At 42.5% G+C, this 20,830-nt stretch overlaps 1 protein-coding gene across 1 annotated transcript; it reads left to right on the top strand.

Moving 5' to 3' along the window:
- The first annotated feature begins 3,960 nt into the window (after nt 1-3,960).
- On the top strand, nt 3,961-18,794 carry C1D (C1D nuclear receptor corepressor). The gene is made up of 5 exons (XM_068153079.1): nt 3,961-4,023; nt 11,055-11,201; nt 12,497-12,563; nt 13,017-13,072; nt 16,627-18,794. Exons 2-5 carry the CDS (start codon nt 11,055-11,057, stop codon nt 16,801-16,803), a joined length of 447 nt encoding a protein of 148 aa, XP_068009180.1. The 5' UTR covers nt 3,961-4,023; the 3' UTR covers nt 16,804-18,794.
- The last annotated feature ends 2,036 nt before the right edge of the window (nt 18,795-20,830 follow it).

Below are 20,830 nucleotides of genomic sequence, written 5' to 3'. Positions count from 1 at the left end.
ATCTCCAGAGGTCCCTTCCAACCCCTACCATTCTGTGGGGTCTCCCAAAATGGTCTGCTTGCCCACACCTGGGATTTTAAAAGCTACCAATTCATACTTTGCTTTTTAATGACTTTGTCCACAACTGGACTTTAAACAAAGTAGGTCAGGACTTCTTGTGGTCTGCAGGTATGAACAAACTCTTGAACCAGTTTAAAATGTGATGTTGCACAGGTTTAGATTAATGTGTTTTAAATATAACCTCCAGACTGCAAACAGAATGTCTCAGCTTAGCTTCAGCCCAGCATGGCTGTACTCTTGTAGACTAAATCTCATGTAAGTCAGTGTTGGTTTAGCATTTTCAGCATGGTTGCTGAACCTCTAGAGGTTTAAGATAGGAACAAACTCAATAAAAGAGAATGTCCTGTAGGTTGGGATGTATGGGCTTCCCAGTAATTGCTAGAAAGGGCTTTTGGTGGACACATGATAAAAGTGTCTGCTTAGAAAGGTTGAATTATTTAATGAAGTATCTCTGTATTAGGATGCACCTTAAAAGGCCAAAAAGAGCAATTTTGTGTCAGAAGCAGCTGGATGTGCAGGAAAGCAATTCTGTTGCTTTATTTTCTCCCTTAGGATGACTATAGATGCTTATTACAACTGCTTTTTGCTTTTGGACTGATTTTAGCATCTGGGTGGGGGGGGTTGTTGTTTGTTTGTTGTTTTGTTTTGTTTTAATCCTGCTGACAATTTATAAACCCTTTGGCTACAAGCAGCTTCTAGCATCCCTCTTTGTACTCACACCAGATTAATAGAAGAATCATCTAGGCTATTTTAAAACATATCTTCTATGTGAGCTTTTCAAATGGCATTGTTTCTGGGAGATGGAATTGCCACAGCTGGTCTGTAGGTCAGGCTGTGGTGCTTTGCCTGACCCAGACTGAGGTCAAGACAGCAAGGCTTGACCTCCATGTGTGCTCCACAAAGAGCATTGACTCGGCAGGAATCAATATACAGTATGTACAATGAGTGAGATACATCATAATAAAGGAGTAATTATGTTAAAGAGGCCTGTCACTTCAACTGCTTCAGAGAAAATATTCAGGGTTGTTTTCTGTTGTTTCGGGGAACATGGAGAAAAATCAATAATCATTCATAGGGGTCTCAAATGAAATGGCTTCCATTAAGTACTGGCTGGCAGAACAGCATTTCTTGGATAGATTTCTATATAGATATCCAAATCTATAAAATCATAATATATTTTCAGAGTGGCACCAGCATAAAACAATTGAATTATATGAGCTGTATCTCAGTCAGGTTTTGTCTGGGATAAATGGAAATCCTTAACTCCTCACTTGCTGCTTTTGCAAACCAACCAACAGGCATTTTAAGCAGAAAACAAATGCTTAGACACCTAGTAATTGTCTGAGTGAACAGCCCCACGAAATTCCAAGGCTTAAGGCACTCACACTTTAGGAACTCCACTTAATGAAATGCCAAATACACATTTTGTAGTAGTTTGGAGCCAGTAGCCAATCTATAACAAATGCAAACCACTGGAAGGAGACAGAGAGCCACACTGTAGGATCAGGAAAGGCTGTGAGTACAACCTGTGTTGCATTAATGCTAGACGTGGTTACAATCTTCTACAAACAGAGATGGCTGAATCTGAACATTGATCAGCGTGTGTTGCCTTTCCCTTTCATCTTGTAATTGAAACAAAATACTGGGTTTAGGAAATAAGATGCTGGCAGAAACTTCCACCTAACATTTGGTAAATCAATTAGTCTATCAGTCAACTTCCCTATCTGTATTTCCCAACCTGTGACACGTGAGTACTGAGGTAAGAATGAGCTGAACATATGTCAAGTGCTCTGAGGTCCTTGTAGACACTTTGTGGACTGGCAATGCAAAGTAGCATTTCATTTTGGAGCGCAGGTCTTGCTGTTTCCTCTGCTGCCACTCAGGCTGTTGCATTTCTGAGTCTTAAATATGATTTTATTTTATTTTAAAATGTCTTCTAAATCCCCCCTTGCCCCCAGTGTGTAATTCTACATTCTTGCATGTCAAAAAGACTAAGATAAAATAATTTAGGTGGTGGGTTTTGAAAGTAAGAAATGGTTATGAAAAAAACCCAACAGTGAAATAACTGTGTTACTCCTTTTACCAACAGTGCATAATTCTGTGTCTGTAGTAGGAAAAGTGCCCAAGATAAAATAGACTGGGTTTTGAATTTAAGAAAATGGTGAGGAAAAAAGCAGTGAAATATGATGTTATTAGCAGACATCAGGGATACCATTTCCTGCCCCAGATGTTCTATCTGTACATACATCCCACATACAGCAGAAGGGCTCTTAAAGAATCCCTGTGTTTGCCACTTTTATAAATACTCTGGTAGGAAAAAAAAATACTGTATTGCTTTTGCAGACATTTTTGGTTGAAATTGAAAACCTAAACCTCTAAATCTCCTGGGGGAAAAGGAGATGACAAGATGTAAACAAGTAACTACTCCATCTTAAGATCTTCAGATAAGCTTCCAGCTGGGAGTAGGGAAAAAGACTCATATTTGCATTTCATGCTGATTTAATTAGAACAGACATAGTATAACACTTGGATGTAAATCAACATATTAACAGGAACCTATTAACCTCACTTTTGCAGCGTTTTAAATTGTGCTGAAGGCAGAGCAGTGCCCTGAAGCCGGGTAAGGCCCCCAAACTTCTATTCATGTTCCCTCTGTGAATACATTCTTCTACTTTCCCCAGCCTTGACCTCATCCTTCTTCAGACTGGACATGTTTTTCTCTTTCTCTAGAAAACCTGATGATGAGTAAGCCAGCTCAGCACATTCCCTTCAGGCAACCAGCCGTGACTTAATCAGCCACATACACTCCTGCTAACCTATATTTGAGAACAGGCCCTCTTCTACTACACTGAAGGCTTCCAGTGATGCTATCTTCATGTGCCCTGGAGGGGATGGGCTGCGGACTTTAGTTATAATAAGCTTCAGATAAGATTGTGACCAGAAACAAGGAGAGAGAGGTCTTTGGCTAGTAAAGCCAATGTTTTTTATGCAGATAGAGACTTCTCTTTTGGCACTTGTCAGAAGGTAAATGTGTCAAATGTAGGTCTTATCTTTGGAAGCCACAGATGTGTTTGTACAATCTTCCACTCAGCAAGCTCTTGTAGTGGGGAAATACTAATCCACTGCATTTTGAACCCAGATTTATTTGCTGAAATCTTGAGGACAAACAGTGGCAGTTACAACCTGTAACGCAGTAAGAAACCAACCCTTACTGGAGGAATAGGTGATGTGTCAGCAGGATAGAGCCAGACTCTTCTCAGTGGGGTCCGGTGAGGTCCAGTGACAGGACAATGGACATAAACTGGAACACAGGAGGTTCATGTAAGGAAAAAAATCTTCCCTTTGAGGGTGCCGAAACACTGGGACAGGCTGCCCAGAGAAGGTTGTGGAGTCTCCGTCTCTGGAGACATTCCAAAGCCGCCTGGGCGCGTTCCTGTGCGATTTGCTCTGGGTGAGCCTGCCTTGCTGGGAGCTTGGACTAGGTGATCTTCACAGGCAGCTTCCAACTCCTGCCATGCTGTGAACCTCAGCCAGAAACAGCCCTTCCCCTGGGACATCTCCGTGTAAACGAGGCAGCTCCGGCGCTAAGGGGCTACCTCGAAAAACCAGTTTGCGCCTCCCCTTTTTCCAGCCGTCAACTGGAGCGTTTGGGAACAGTCGGAGAGACGCGGCTGTATCCCTTCTCTACCTCCAAGGGCTGACTGCCGGGCAGCAAGGTTTTCTGCCTTAAAAGAGCGGGCCCGATGCCTCTTCCGTAAGGAGGGAAGCGGCCGCCATACCGTTACCTGGCACGCCGGCAGCTACCGGCAGCACCGCAGCCGCCGCTCGGGGCTCCGCCCCGCGGCCGTCGCGCGCGCGCGCGCGCCCCATGTCCCCGGAACTGACGTCACCTCCGCGCGCCGGCGAGTTTCCGCCTCCTCGTGTCTGTGCTGGCGGCGTGGCCCGTGGGTCCCTGGCCCCCAGGTAAGAGCCTGTCCCTCCCCCTCTTCTGGGGGTTCGCAGAGCCGGCTGGCCAGGGAGGATAGAGAGAGGAGAACCTGGCGGGGGGGGGGGGGGGTGAGCGTTGTCGTCCAGGCACTCCGGGTGCTTTTTAGGGCTTTTCAGAGGCGTTGGAAAAGGGGGAGCTGTGTTGTCAGAGGCAGGGCCTGTGGTGGCGGCTCCCAAGTGGGTTGTGAGGACCCCTTGGGGTTCCAGTCTGTTTAGAAGTGGAGGTGATAGGGCCTGGCAATGTACTGTAAGCAGCAGTCTTGTGTGGGCTTTCAAGGGTACCTCCAGCTCCCCGAGAAAGTCTTGTGACCGAAAGCATTCTGGCATCCGGTTCGGATGCTAAGCATCACTGGGTCACCCAGCGGTCTGGGTTGGAGGGGACCGTTAAAGGTCGTCTAGCTCAGCCCCGCTGCAGTCAATAGGGACATCTGCAACTAGAGCCCGTTGCTGAGAGCCCCTTCCAACTTCACCTGGAATGTTTCCAGGAATGGAGCTTCTACCACCTCTGGACATCTTGGGGCAGTGTCTCACCACCCTCTCTCTAAAAAATGTCATCCTTACATGCAGTCTAAATCCATTTATCTTAAAAACATACTAGTTTAAAAAACATTACCTCTTGGCCTGTCGTAAGAGGTCCTGTTAAAGAGCCATTTTTCTTACAGGCCTTCTTTCAAATCCCATTTTGCTGTGTCTGAAGAATCAGTACAGTGTTTCTTTTTACACAAAGAAGTGCTAGAACAAGGGATTTTGTTTCTAAATCGTAGGGAAGGCCATGGTTTGCATGCATATCTACTTCACCTGGTGTGCATGTGAGGCTTAGGAGCTGAACTAGGCTTCCAGGAGAGCTCTAAGTCCCTGTCCCAGGTTTGTGGTTGCTCCTCTGAAACTATCGAGCACAGGGGATGGAGTCTGTGTGGTGCAGATTTTGTTGGTAAGCATAAGCACAGTTAAATTCATGACTTGTGTAGCTGCCCATGAAAGAGAGGGTTTTCAGCTGGAGTCATGCCTTGAGAAGGGCTGTACTCCAGAAGGCTATATTTGGGCAGTAAACACTGTACATTCCTATTAAAAGTCAGGAAAATAGCATTGCAACTGTGAGAACTTGGTAGTTGTTGCAAGCAGAACATGCATTCCAATGAGAAGATACAGCCTGCACATCCAGGTCATAGCTAGAGTTCACCACTCTTTTCCCCTGACAGAAAGGCAGGTGATGCTTCAAATTACTAAGCTCAAGTGCTTGTAATGAAGTAAATCTTGTTACCTTTCTCTTATGGTGCTGCAAGGGTGAACATGTCCCCTTCCTTATGCTTTGTCACAGTTTTTCTGCAAGCTTAGTTGCTGCTAGCAACTTAGAAGGGGCTTTGCCTTGCAAATTACTCTTCAGGTTATGCTAATTAAAAGGCCTCATTTCTGAGACAAAAATGGCAACACATGATTGTAAAATAAATCAAAATTGGCAGGTGTCTGGCTCATTTGGTGGTTAAAAACACAGAAGAACACTATCAAAGAGGACTACATGGATGTTGCTAATTGAGTGGCAGGATGACTCTTGCTAAAGGATTCAGAAAGCACTTAACCTAAAGCTATAGCTTAGAACAGGAGAAGCTTGGAAGTGCTTGCTGGAATTCTTAGGCTTCCTTTCAGACATGTGGTGCAGCAGTCACACAGACCTGACACAGACCTTTCTGACATGCATTTCTCTTTGAAGTGGCTTGAGATTGGTTTTTTTGAATCAATTCTTCATCTGTGCACAGTTGGTCTGCTTTTCAGATGGACTGCCTGCCTTTAGTGAAGTTGTTTGTTTGCTTTTAATGGCAGCAGTAGGAAATTGTAGGGTGTCTATGTAAGAGAATGGTTAACTGAGAAACAATCCATTTCTTTAAACACATAAGGAGTGCACTGGAATGGTGCTGGTCACCACAGCTCCTGCTTGCAGAAGCAGGCACAGAAAGAAGAGAGATAGGTGATTGGCTGAGGAGTAACAATGAGTGTGAAGCTTGATATTGTTAACTGTAGAAGTGATGCCAAGGGGATGTGATAACAGACTATGAAAGGTTTGAGGTTGCAGACTTTATTAGCTTTCTCTGAGCTCTCTTTGTTCCATATAACTCTGGCTGGTCTCCATTCTTCATGCAGGCTTGCTCATGGTGTAACACCACATTTAGTTGCCTCTTTGTGTGACCATGTTCCCCATGCATGCTGTTCTGTACAAACTCCATTTTGCTGCGCTAGGAAGTAACTTGATTTTCTTTGTGTTGGCTTCCTCTGTTCTCTATTTTTTTGTTGTCCCTTTTGTGTCAGGCTGTAGTTACTGCCATGCCTTATCTTCCTGTGCTAGGCTAGAGTGCATCTCTGTTCTCCATCCTACAAGGTTTTATTTCATCTGTTCCAATCCCTGTGAAAACTCCACGTCCTCAACTGAAGTAAGTTTTCCCTATTCCTCCAGGCTTAGGGTTAAGAAGAGAAAGTTGTTTCTGATAGCTTGGTGTTATGAAGCCATACCACATTTTTCATCACTGTTTGTTTACCTCAGGGCCCTTAATCAGAGCAGGCCTTGTCTCTTCTTTTTTATGCTTATGGGTTGTAAAATTTGGTTTGCATTCTCCAAATTAAAACTCTTATAAAGTATTACTATCATGCACACAACCACAGATGGTGTTCTGCATCTCTATGAGCTGGCAATGTGCTCTGGCAGACCAGAAGCCAACCATGTTCTGGGCTGCATCAAAAGAAGTGTGACCAGCAGGATGTGGGAGGTGTGTCTGCCCCTCTGCTCTTCTGAGACCCTACATGGAGTAATGTTTTCAGTTCTGGGGCCCCAGCATAAGAGGGACATGGAATTGCTGGAGCAGGTCCAGAGGAGGGCTACGAAGATGATCAAAGGGCTGTAGCACTTTCCCTGTGGGGACAGGCTTTGGGAATTGGCTCTGTACAGCCTGGAGAAGAGAAGGTTCTGGGGAGACCTTAGAGCAGCATTCCAGTACTTGAAGTAGCCTATATATTTGAAGTAGCCTGTAAGAAAGCCAGGAAGTGACTTTTTGCAAGGGCTTGTAGTGATAGGATGAGTGGGGGATGGATTTAAGCTGGAAAAGTATAGATTTAGAGTGGATATTAGAAAGAAATTCTTTACAGTGAAGGTGGTGAGACACTGGACCCTCCCTGGAGGTGTTAAGGCCAGGTTGGATGAGGCCTTTAGCAACCTGGTCTGGTGGAAGGTATCCCTGCCCATGGCAGGGGGTTTGGAACTACATGATCTTTAAGGTCCCTTCCAACCCAAAGCATTCTGTGAATCTATGACTAGTGTTACTATTTCATCATCAAAATGCTGCCATCCTTGCTTCTCTTAGGCTTCCCTATTTTTCACATGTTCACTCAGCAAGTATTTTTGTAACCTCTCTCCTCTGAATATTTGTACTGTCCTTTTTTTTTTTTTTGTTTCCTGTGTCAAATAAAATTTGGTTGAAGGTCAGCAAATTCAGCACTGAAACCCTGTGTGGTGAATGTTGACTTCAGGAACTGAATTCAGTTTGTAACTACTCAGAATATATAGAGAACCACTTGTAAACCTGTGAGGTAAATTTTGTCTGTGGCTTAGTAACTGTTGAGTGCAGTATAGCCCTTGGGTGTGTTTAGAGAATCACTGATGTGGTCTTGGTTCCTCCTGTCCTTGGCCTTGTCATTCTGCAGGTGTGACTTTGCAGTCTGTGTGTTGATCTTGGCAGAAACCATGTTGGGGAGTTTCTGGTGAACACGTTTTGTAATGTCGTGTGAGTTTGCTCTTGTTGATTTAATGTTATCAAAGCTATTTTAGGCTGTTGACTGCCACCTCATTGCTGGCATATGCCAACACTGTAACATATCCTGCTCAGAGATTAGTAATGCTGAAACAACAGCCTAATGGAAAGAGAGGCCCCTCCACAGCAGGAGTAGGAACTTGCTAGTTCCTGTTGAAATGAACAGAAAACCCAAGTTCAACAAATTCTTCCTCCTGGGGCAGAAGGAGCAGACTTACCAATGAAGAGTACTGTACATTGGCTCATAGGCAGTCTCCATCCATTGAAGGCTGATGCATTTCCCCACCCCCTTTTCCTGGCTAATTGACAGTGTCAAGTAAATACTTAGTCACACAAGGGGAACTTTGGGGTTTTTTTCCCTGGTTCATGAGAGAGCAATCATAGAAAAACGTGTTGTGGACTGTTTCTGTTATCTTTCCATCTCACTGTTCTTTCTCTGTCTCATTCTTGTGGTCTAGCTTGAGCTAGTAGAAAGAATATCACATATACTCTAGTGACTGCTTGTCCTTGCCATAAAATAGATGAAATTAGTTTTGGCTGATAACATATTCCTGCTGTGGGGTTTTGGTGGTGGGGTTGGTTTTTAATATGTTGTATTTTTTCAGTTCCTGCAGTTGTTATTGCTGGATGCTCTGATAAAAGGAGAGAGAAAAGTTGGAATTTATCCCTATGTTCATGCCTGTCCATCAAAATAAGACCATAGTACATTAAGTGTTGCAGTGGTGGTAGGCTCTATAGGTGATAGTTGGATAGGGTTACTCCTCTCTCCCTGCATGTGTAAGGATAGTAAATATGTGTGGACAGACACCTTCTAACCAAGCTTAACTCTGGTAACAGCTGGGAAAATGTACTTTCTTCTGTAGCTTTGAGTGTTTCCTGTGATGTATTATATGGATAAAAATTAACAACAAACATTGTTTCTGAATTCTTTTAATCAGCCTAAGAAGGGTGATTATAATGCAAGTGGCCAGGACAGAACCAAACACAAACAATGCTGTCTTAAATGGCAAAAATAATTGCCTTTATGGGGGCAATATTGTAGGTCCAGATCAGCTTTCTTCTGGGGGCAATATCATGTAGGTTCAGCTATGCTCTTCTGCTTAGATGTGCTGCAGCTGACTTGAATAGTATTTACATGTGAGTTACATGCTGAGCTGGGGAGGGGACCTTCAGTGTGTCATCATTAGCGTTGTGGTTCTGTACTCAATCTGAAAACCAGCTCAGGATGAGAAGTCATAAAGCTGAGTAGGATTATAATACTGAGCTGTGCAAATAGCAGTGGTGAAACTGGGTCTGTTAATTGTCTGATAGCTTTGAAATCACACTGGTGCAGTTAAAACTGGAGTTGCAGACAAGCTTGAGTAGCTCCAGACTGTTTTCAACCCACCACACCTCCTGATCTTCCTCCTGTTTGACCTCCAGGAGACAATATAAATACAAAGAAACCTCTCTCACACATACCTTATTCTTGCCAGGAAAAGGGAAAGATCAAATCATTATCTAAAACAAACTCCAGTGACAGCTGTTTGCTGTTTCCTTGCTGTTTGCACTTGGTGTTTGTAGATAAAGTGCAGTTTCTACAACTTATGTGCCCCCCCTCTGTATGCAGCAGCTGGGTAGTGGGATTATCAGATCCTAAGTAGGAAGGACTGCAGTGATCCATATGCTCCCACTATTCTGGGTGCAGCTCACCAAATGAGCAGGAAAGTCACAGAATGATAGGGAGTGGGAGGGAAGGGACCTTTAGAGATCATTGAGTCCAACCCCCCTGCCAAGTGAGATTCACCTAAAGAAGGTTGCACAGGAACTCGTCCAGGCTGGCTTTGAATGTCTCTGGAGATAGAGACTCCACCACCTCTCTGGGCAGCCTGTTCAGTGCTCCACCACCCTTAAACTAAAAGTTTCTCCCCATGTTTAGATGGAACTTACTTCTTATGTGTTCAGTTGGTGCTCCTTATCCCTTGCCCTGTTACTGAGTGCCACTGAAAAAAGCCTGGCCCTATCTTCCTGACACCAACCCTTGAAGTATTTATAAGCATTTATAAAATCCCTCGGTCCTCTCTTTTCCAGACTAAGAAGACTTATCTCCCTTCTGAGGAGACAGAGAGTTGTTCTAATTATCTTTGTAGCCCTTTTCTCTACCTTCTCCAGCAAGTCCCTGTCCTTGATCTGGGGAACCCAGAAGTAGACATAGTATTTCACAGGTGGTCTCACCAGTGCAGAGCAGAGTGAGAGGAGAACCTCGCTTGGCTTGCTGGCCACACTCTTCCTCATGCACCCCAGGATGCCATTTGCCTTCTTGGCCACAAAATGATTTATTTTTTCCTCTTCTTTCCTTGTAACATTCCAAATGTTGTTGTTCAGTCAGTAGAAGGTTGTGGAAAATAACCCAGCTTTAAGTACCAATAAGTCCCCAGGATTGATGGTGATATATGATTTGAGAGGAATTAAAGATATTGATTGTAAAGGAGCAGCCAGATGGTTTGGCAGTAGCCATGCCATGTTGCCATGAATGCTGGATCAAAAAAGGAGTGCTTTGGGATTTTTTGCATCTTTGCTTATCTCAGAGTTGCTGTGCATAGATGTGTCTACAGGATTTCCAGGGTAGTCTGAAATCCCCAAACCAGGTCAGCTTTGTTGCTAGTAGACTTATACCACAGACTATAATATCCCCTAGAGAATTCAGAAAAACTGGATACAGGGCTCACACAAAGGATTTCTTGGACCCACTCTTAAATTTAGCACTGGAAGATGTAACTGAGCTTGACTTACATGGTGCTGTGTGATTGCTCTAAAGCTGAAGTAATGTCTGGACTGTTGGTTGGGGTTTTTTTTTGTTGTGTGCTGCCTGTTGGTGTAGCTCTTTATATGCTGTGATTTATGGACCACTTCTTTTAAACAAGCAAATAATTTCTTTCTATCACAGACCATAAAAGCTAAATGCTGGTTTGGGACTGTTAGGAAGGTAGGTACTTACAGCTGTGTCATTTGTAACACTCCTTTGTGCTATTTTGCACAGCAGTTAGGAGACACCTCTGAAACTACAGGACCTTTAGCTGTGTCACTGTTGACATTAGCTGCTAGAGCTCTTCAGAAGTAGGCATTGCCTATTTTTGATGAATGAATACTAATGGTTGGTGTCATAAAATTCAGTCTTTTGACTCTGTAGGGCCTTAATGAAGAAGGATGATTAGTTTTGTTTCCTTTTTCCAGATGGAAATGTCAGAAGATGACACTAACACGGAAGAATACCCCACTGAGATTCATGATTATCTCGCAGCCTTTGAAAAATCTCTTGGTTCTGTAGATGAGATGCTGAAGACAATGATGTCAGTTCCCAGGAGTGAGCTGCTCCAGAAGGTAAATAATCTGGCTTTTGACAGCCCTTTTGTTATTAACACAAGAATCCTTGGGAGCCCAGACAGAAATAAAAGGGCAGGTTAGACTAGCCACTGCATAGAGAAGTAACAAATCTGACACTTCCTACCTTTGATACCTGAAATATTTTAAGCTGTTACATTTCCACAGTATCCAGATGGTCTTACAGATGAAACAACTAAAGACATGTTCTTTCAAGCTTACCAGTGAGTCATTTAGGTAGAGGACTTTCTAGCTTATTCCTGACCTTTCTTGAAGTGTATGCTGGGTGCTCTTTCTTCACAGGGAGGTCGTTCACATTTTTGAGACCTTTTCATGACAGACTAAATGCAGCTGGGTATACCCAGAAGGAAGCAGAGAGAAATGATCTGATTCTAGAAGTCTAGGCTTGCAGAACCTGGCACTTGTGTCCTCTAGCAATGTTATAAAGCATAAGTCTGTAAAACGTGTTTGGTTTTTTTTTCAGGACATAAAGGCAAAGCAGGGTACTGCCCTAAGACTTCATACAAGCCTCTCTGTCTTGGAACACTGAAAGCCTAACACATAATTTCTTTCTGTAGGGCAAGAAAAATCCAGCGCTTGAGGGAACTTCTTTATCCTCTGAGGATTCAAACACAAATAAATTACAAAGAAAACAGTCTTGACAACACTGATCTTTTGACAGTATCCATGTTAGAACTAGTGAGCTGTACAATGATGTTATCAGTCTTTCTGGAAATGCTATAGGACTGAAATAATAAATTGACTTTGACAGCCAAGGAAAAAAAACCTCATTACCTTTATTCCTCTTTTGCTTTACAGCCCTAAGTATTCCAGCATGCATTGAACACAGTCTGCTATGTGTGGTGTAAATGCTCATTGATTGTTTGTAGTGTTCTACAGTTACATTTGAGTTTCAGTTTGGCTTTGGAGTTTTTTTTACCCATTGAGAGCAACAACTATTTTTTTCCAAAGAAACTTAATTCAATAGAGACTTACTTCTGACTATGGGAAGGGTAGTCTAAGAGTTACTACAGGCCAAGAGATTGTTGTGCTTTTGGCTATCTGTGACTGCAGCATTTAACATCAGGCTGGAAAAATGATGTTAATACTTTCAGAGGGGAGAATGGTTCTGTGATGGCGCAGAAATGGGCGTAGTCTCAATCAGCTTGTGGTGCAAAAGTGGGCTCGTTCAGGGTGTATTCTGAATGCATTCACCATTGTATAAAGTGCATATTACTAAAATATGTGCACAAATGTTCAAATGTGTGTTTGTGTTGTGGTTTTTTTCACTCTAGTTAGACCCTCTTGAGCAAGCAAAGCTGGATTTGGTTTCGGTGTACACATTGAATTCCATGTTCTGGGGTAAGTCTGTGATTGGGGAAACAAGTAGTAGCATTTAAGATTGCTTTTGAGCACCTTCTAGACAGGTGCAAAGATCAGATAATCAGATTTCATGCTAAATAATTAGAAACTTGGAATTACCCTGAGGACCCAAATTACTGCCCCTCCGTAGGGTAAACGATGTTGAAACTCCAAATAAAAAATGGATATTCACAAAATCTGACTCTCTACATGCATGAGGGTGGGTTTTTTTCATGACAACATTTTGTGTCCTTTTAAGGACTAAAAGTTTAAACATGTGAGGTTTATTGGGTTGGGTTTATTTTAGCCAAAGTATTTGATGATAATAGTTTGTCAGACGCTTAACACAGTTAACTCCAATTCACGTTGATGGGTTTATGTGGAAGGGTCCTCAGTCATGACAGCCTTCAGTTTCAAAAATAACCCATGTTGGGTTTTTTTCTTTTGTTCTAGTATACTTGGTTACTCAGGGAATCAATCCAAAAGAACATCCAGTGAAACAAGAACTGGTAAGATTCTTATGTTGCATGCAGTGCGATAATTTACTTATCCAGAATGGTTAACTCACATAGAAGTAAAAAAAGGTTTGTGTCTGTGTTTAAAATGGCTATGTTGTCATACTAGTATGCTTATGGTGTTTGGTGTTAAATAACTGTTCATATGCCCTGCTGAGCTCTTAAAACTAAGATAGTTCTAGTTTTATTTCCAAAAAGCACGGTTTAAAGCAAAGTTGTAGTCTCCTGAAATTAGAAGAGAAGAAGAAAATGAATAGTGTCATCTTTTCTTTTCTCCGCCTCGGAGAACTGGATTCTGAACAGAGCAGCTTTTCACTTCTATCTGTTAAATGGAAAAATGTTACATGTCTGATAATAATTTATAACTTCCAGTATGGCTTTTTTTTTTTTCTTACAAATAGTTGGAATCCTGTTAAACTCCGAGGCTGCTTTTCCTTACTTTTGTATGACTCTGGAAGTAGAACGCAATTGATTTACTTGCGAAGACGGGAAAGAGCTCCCCTCCCCCTTCCAAGTCCTCCATTAATTCATTTTCTCAGCAGTAAAGAATCCAGTTCAGCAACAAAGCTAAAAGCTTTTTTGGCACCAGCAGTATGTGTATTGTCCAGTAATTTTGCATTAGTGACATATTTACAACCTACAATAAATCTTCTGGGTTTGCCTTTATATTCCATTTAGATGCATGACTACAGCCCAGAAGGCTCAGCTATCTGAAAGTTCAGCTGACTGAAGAAAAAATCAAATCATTTAGCCTGAAGAAGAAAAAACAAATTAAAAAGAAAAATCCAAACTTACAAACTTACAGTTACCCCTTTTAATTCCTGTATCCATGACAATATTACATCAGGGCAATAGGAAAATACTTTAGCTTAAATGTGATCCTTACATAACCAGCAGAAGGTAGGACTGAAAAAATGTGGCAAAGCTAGCCTGAATAATAAGAATGCTTCTATTTTTAATTTCAGTGGTCTAGGCTGCATCATATCTAAAAGATGGATCAGTTAATATTTCATGAGCTTTCAGTCAGTTTCTTGTTCCTTCTATGTTATGTAGTGTCTGAATATTGTGTTAATTTAGTGACACTAAAAAGAAGTAAATTGTTTTTCTTCCGCTGTGGATATTTTATGCTGGAAAGTAGCCCTGAGGAGAGAGACTTGGGGGTGCTGGTGGACAAAAAGCTCAACATGAGCTCTCAATGTGCTCTTGCAGCCCGCAAAGCCAATCAGATCCTGGGCTGCATCAGGAGAAGTGGGGCTAGCAGGTCGAGGGAGGTGATTCTCCCCCTCTACTCAGCCCTGGTGAGACCCCACCTGGAGTACTGTGTCCAGTTCTGGAGCCCCTATTACAAGAGAGATGTGGAGGTGCTGGAATGTGTCTAGAGAAGGGCCACAAGGATGATCAGAGGGCTGGAGCACCTCTCCTATGAGGGCAGACTGAAGGAGTTGGGGCTGTTCAGTCTGCAGAAGAGAAGGCTCCAAGGTGACCTAATTGTGGCCTTCCAGTATCTGAAGGGGGCCTACAGGAAGGCTGGGGAAGGACTTCTCAGGATGTCAGGGAGTGATAGGACTAGGGGGAATGGAATGAAGCTGGAGGTGGGAAGATTCAGGCTGGATGTGAGGAGGAGGTTCTTTACCATGAGAGTGGTGAAACCCTGGAATGTGTTGTCCAGGGAGGTGGTCGAGGCCCCGTCCCTGGGGGTGTTTAAGAGCAGGCTGGATGAGGCTCTGTCCAGCCTGATCTAGTGTGGGGTGTCCCTGCCCATGGCAGGGGGGTTGGAACTAGGTGATCCTTGTGGTCCCTTCCAACCCTGAATGAAACTATGAAACTGTGAAACTATTCTACTTCACAGTTGTCAGTCATTTTAACTCTGAAGAATGATCAAATTATCACAGCCTAGGTTCTTAGACAGTTCTCTTTCCCTTTTACAAGTATCAGGGTGAATAAATGCACATTCCTTCATTCCTTCTTTCCAGGAGCATTAAGTTTGTTCTTATTCAGGTGGAAAGGGAATGAGAAAAGATTCTTCTGCCACAATTGTTTTGTTTTTAGAGTTGCTCTCCTTGTCTACATACAGGGAATACATGGGGATTCATAAGTGTTAGTAAAACTTAAAATTCAAGCTATTGGAGTTATTTCCTTTGTCACCTTGGCACTTGTCAGCTCCTTTTCCCCAAGCTGATAGATGTAAGTTTGCCATCTGTTCTCGTTAGCCATCTCAGTCACCAAAGAAACATGACAGTCTATCATGATTTCAGACCTTGTAAAGCTCTCCTCCTTAAAGCTATCTTTTTGATACAGAAAGAGTGGCCAATGGCAAATCAGTTGCTTAGAATCCTGCAGAACTGAAGATCAGTTCTGTAATGTAGGTCTTGTAACTTACGTTCCAGACTCCAAGAGCTGTGAGAAATGTGTGGGCTGTGTTATAAAATCTATTGAGTTAGGGATATCCATAAATGGTCTATTAATCCCCATTTATAAATCATGTGCCATATATATGTGTATGTTTTAATGTTTGCATTCCAGTAACACCTAAAGCCCCTGGAGTTGGAGGCCTTATTAGACTAAATGTGTAGACATAAAATCTGTTAACCAAACCTCTATGTATTTTACAGAATTACTGTAAGTATCCTCTCTAGTCAGGGGAGAGAAGCAGGCACTTAACACAGGGTGATTCCCCCACCTTGGAAGGGTTTGGTTACCCTCTCAGAGTAATTTTCTTTATTGATTGCAGAAGTGGATGAGGATGAGTTGGCACATAAATGAGTTTGTCAGACTGGGAGAGTGTATTTAGGTGGGGCTGAATCTAAGCCATGCTTTGTTCCAGAACCCCTTAGGCACTGAATGACTATGGTAGGCTGAGGTGGTAAGGCAGTATCTCCTTGCTTTATGGAATGGCAGTGGAAATAGGCTTTTTTAATTATTGATTTACATGGTAAAAAGAATTGTGGTACAGCTGGAAATTCACCAGGCTGCCTTAAATAGGTTCACTGATAAGCTCCCTTGACCATTTCAGGATCTTAACCACACAACTTCTGTGTGATTGCAGGTGTAGTGCTTTTAACATCTTTGATTTTGTGTAAGATGCTTTTGGCTTGGATTGTACATGCTGCATTTTATCTTTTTTTTTAGGCAGTAGTCAGGTAGTCTAATTCACCCATAAATATGGGAAATAGCTAAATATTGCTTTGCCATCTTCATGCAGGCCAAGCTCCAAACTGAATCGAGGGTTTTGTTTTCTAACTTTGCTTGCAAGAACAATTCTTGCCTTGCTGTAGATTAGAGTCTGCATCTGTGTAGGACTGCATGTTCCTAAGACAGTGGATGTCGTGCAGATATTGGTAGGATAGGCACCTGTGGTGGAAGATCTGCTAAAGCAGAAGGCTCAAATTAGCAAAGAGCCTGGTATGTATATTGAAATGATGGTGTTTTTCTAGCTATTACAGAAATGTATAGTGTGGAGAGCTTCTACTCATTGATTTTATTGTAACAGCAGTCTTGGGAGAATGGTGTGAAATATACATTATTTTTTTTTTCTGCTTTCCCCCCAGGAAAGAATAAGAACCTACATGAACAAGGTCAAAGAAATAGCAGACAAGAAAAAGGCATCCAAACTCAATAAAGGAGCTGCTTCAAGATTTGTGAGAAATGCACTCTGGGAACCAAGTGCTGAAAAGGAACATACCTCCAAAACCCCTGCTAAAGGGAAAAAGAAGAAGATGGACTAAAGCTTTGTTTCCTCTCATGTCAAAGTTAGAGACACCAAGAACTGATTTTTAAACGTGTTTTATATCCTGAACCCATCTTGTAGAGGTGCTGTATCACAAGCCTTTGATGAAGGTATATTTAAGAATGTTGACAGGGTTTTAGTTTGCCCAGAAGGCTGAGGTGTGTGTCTGCCATCTGATATGAGAGAAGGCATGTTTCAGTGTTCAGTGACCTGACATACACTTACTGGTAATAGATGCAAGTGATACTTTGCTCATAATGCCGAAGAATCCCCTTCCCTTTTTTTAACACCTGAATGATTTACACTTTCTAATGCCTTTAATCCCCTAAATATTAAGAAGTCTGAACCAGTTCTATCCAGTCTGTGGTGTTTGTGAAAGAGCCATGTTTGCTTTCTCATTACATCACTGTGTGAAATGCTATATTTGTATTTTTGTGAGGGTTATTTACTGTGTTAAGCTGCTTCCTTTTCAGCTTCTGAACTTGAACATATGCCATATCTCCTTACTTCTGTTGCCTCTGAGAAAACTGAACATCAAGGGCCACAAAGAGGCAGTTTGGTTTCCCCTCTAAGCCACCATGTCTGGTCAATGGAAAAAACAGATATCTCCAAGGGGCAATTTGTAGTGTCCAAATAATGGAACAGGTTGGGGACAGTCTTAGCAAACAGCACAGGTAGGAACTCGCTTGGAATTTTGTCTGCAGTGCTCATCCTTTCCTGCTGACACTGTGAGAAAGAGAAATGTGCCTAGAAGTGGTAGGAGTGATATGATAGAGAGCAGCCCTGTGGAAAAGGACCTGGGGGTACTGGTGGATGAGGAGCTGGATATGAGCCAACAATGTCCACTTGCAGCCAGAAGGCCAATGGCATCCTAGGCTTCATCAAAAACAGCTCTGCTCTGATGAGGCCTCACCTGCAGTACTGTGTCCAGCTCTGGGCCCCTCAATACAAGAATGACAGGGACCTGATAGAGAGGGTCCAGAGCAGGGCCACAAAAATAATCAGAGGGCTGGAGCACCTTACAAAGACAGGCTGAGAGAGTTGGGGTTGTTCAGCCTGGGGAAGAGAAGGCTCTGGGGAAACCTTAGTGCAACTTTCCAGTATCTGAAGGAAGCCTGCAAAAAGCTGGACAGGGACTGTTTACAAGGGCATATGGCAGTATGACAAGGGGCAATGGTTTGAAACTAGAGAAGGGCAGATTTAGACTGGATGTCAGGAAGAAAGCAGCTTTTTACTGTGAGGGTGGAAGAATGCTGGAAGAGGTTCTCCAGGGAGGTGATGGAGGCCCCATCTCTGGAGACATTCAAGGTCAGGCTTGATGGGGCTGAGATAGCTGATCTAGTTGGAGATGTCCCTATTTCCTGCACGGGGGTTGGACTAGATGACCTCTAGAGGTCCCTTCCAGCCAGCCCATTCTATGATTCTGAGTGTGGTCATCCCTTGCTGTTTCTCAATCATTCATCAGGGAAAGCATTCTTGGGTGCAATAAAACCTGCTGCTCTGTCTAGAAATATCCTACTTGTTTTCCTCAAAAGGTGAAGCTCAGTTGTTTAGGAGAGGAGGTGTGTTACTTCCTTCAGAAGAACCTCATTAATTTATTGTTCAATACAGTGCAAAGCAAATCCCAATTATCTGTCCAAAAGCAGCTAGCAGTAACCAAACTACTCCACCCAAATGCAGTTTGGGTGGCAGTCTACAAAAGTGGTTGGGAAAGATCATCAGTGTGAAAAACTACATGAAAAGAAGGAACAGGTCCAGGATACCTATGCTGAATATGGACTAAACTGAATTAGGTGCTAAAATGAAGGTTCTTTTGTCACTGGCTATCTAAAAATACATACTTGAAAGTACAAGTTCAATGCACTGACAAGCTTGTTAAACTCAGCCAATTGTTGCATAGCTCTAGAAACTTTTTAAGTGACTGGTATGAATTTACACAGTTTTGTTTATGATGAACTCTCTGAATAAACAACAATTCCTTCAAGAGAATCTGATTGTGTGTTCATTTAGGTACCTAACTGCTGCCTACTGATCTACAGGACTCCTGCTTGTCAGTGTGTATGTCAGAGGGCCACAGACATTTGCCAGCTGCAAAGCTGAACTGAGAATGTTTTATTTCTACAGGTTGATGGCATGGCTGTGCCAAATGAAAGAGCTATTGGACTTGGGAGTCTTTTTTTATGCAATTAAGGTTAAAAAATGCCAAAGACCCAATGTGTGTCCTTAACCAAAGATAGCAGTACTCATGTAAAGTAGTTCTTGGTGTGCTCAGGAGGTTTGGACAGAGTTCATCCAGCAGTCTGTGTGTCCTGTCTTTACCCCTTTCAACTTGCTACTGGAGATGACAGTTGCAGATTATTCTAAGCAGAGTTTTGGAGTTTGTGTGGATGTAGAAGTCTGTGTGTGCAAAGCCAGAGCACGAGGTGCAAAATGTTAATCCTGAACCCATCAGTCTGGGAAAAGGCCATGTGCCCTATGAACTAATGGGGGAGACAATAGGATAGAAGTGGTCTGAAGCGGCACAAGCACTTCGATCCAGGGGGTTTCTGAGATAACATCTTATGGTTTGAGAGGCGTTGTCTTGAGGAAATGAGTAGCTCAGCTTGTATGTGTGCCCATTGCTGTTAATTAAAAGGGGATTGTAGGACATTTCCATTACATGGTTTTCCTCTTAAGCTTCAAGTATAGCTTTTGTCTTAAAAGGCTAATTTCTGAAAAGGATCATAATTCAGTGGCCAGGAAAGTACACAGGTTTCATTGGTAAATGCTTAAACAAGAATAATGCAAGGCTATTAGCTAAGACTGAGGCTGAAATCCATCTGGTGTAATTAATTATATCCAGTTATTTGACATTTGTGATAGGGCATCTTAAGTAGATGTTACAGATGTGACTTTGTAAACTTGTATTATTCTTTTTTCAAGGCTTGTATCATTCCCAGCCTGAATTTGTGACTTTTCCAACACAAAGAAAGCAACCCAGACAAATGTCCTACAGAGGGGGCATCATCATGGGCTTGTTATTCACTAAGAGCCCTATTAGAAGGAGGCTTGAAGTACATGGTCATGAATGCCAAGTGTTTTTGTATCACTGAAGTGTTCCTGGAACACCTAGGCTGCAGGTTACATATTTAACTTCACTGAGGCCTCAAAGTGAAACGACACGACTGAGCATTGTTTGTGAATGTTCCTCCCTGGAAAAGCTCCACGACTATGGGAATAAAAAATAGCTTTCCTGCCTTAAAATAGGAGGCTGGCAAGAACAGTGGCTATGTGCAGAAACCTGGGTGAGCTATCTTTTGTACAGTGGTTCTGCAGGGCCTGAAAGGGAAGGAAGGATCTGGGAGACTCCCAGTCCCATGGCTGTTTGTTAATGTCAATGGCAATGGAGAAAGTTGCTGTTACAACAGTAAGCTATTAGTAGTGCCACAGAATTAAAGTATTGATGAACTTCAAATATTTGGAGAGAGCATGAAGGTGTGTGTAACACTTCCCTGGTTTGTCTTCATTTTGCTATAAATATGTGTTAATTAATATTACTTAAGCATACCAGCTAGGAAAAGCACAAACTGAACTGCTGTTTCTGAGAATGGTTCTAACTTATGTAATGAGAAAATGATTCAAAACTCTAATTTATATTAGTATAACTTATTTATATATAGATGTAGTTGGACTGACTAGAGGTAGGTGTGCTGCTGGGTCAAGAGTTAGATTGGATGATCTTTGAGGTCTCTTCCAAGCAGGTAGATCCTGTGATTCTGTAATCAATGATGTCAAAATGAGAAGAATTTGTGTTCAGGCTTTGAAGTTAAAAGTGAACAACAGTCCTTATTCTGTTAAAGATTGTGTTTTGATGCATGTGTTTAATGTGTTACCTGCTCTTGGAACTTTTCTTGCTTTCTAATCTTCGCACCAAGAAAGAGATAAGGTTGGCAAGAGCATGTGAAGTTAGCAGCTATGGCTAAAATTTGACCTGAGGTTACATGTGGCATTTTCCAAGATCACCAAAAAAAAATATACTTCAGAAG

Source organism: Melanerpes formicivorus, unplaced genomic scaffold (genome assembly GCF_026170545.1).
Source record: "Melanerpes formicivorus ecotype bairdi unplaced genomic scaffold, bMelFor1.0.p_v2 SCAF_25, whole genome shotgun sequence".
NCBI lineage: Eukaryota > Metazoa > Chordata > Aves > Piciformes > Picidae > Melanerpes > Melanerpes formicivorus.
This window is presented reverse-complemented; position numbering and strand designations above follow the sequence as displayed.

Excerpts from the sequence above, each read along its gene's own strand:
- C1D (XM_068153079.1), top strand. The coding sequence starts at position 11,055 with ATGGAAATGTCAGAAGATGACACTAACACGGAAGAATACCCCACTGAG. Across the intron at positions 11,202-12,496 it reads GGAGTGAGCTGCTCCAGAAG|TTAGACCCTCTTGAGCAAGC; the intron begins GTAAATAATCTG and ends TTTTCACTCTAG. Across the intron at positions 13,073-16,626 it reads ATCCAGTGAAACAAGAACTG|GAAAGAATAAGAACCTACAT; the intron begins GTAAGATTCTTA and ends CTTTCCCCCCAG.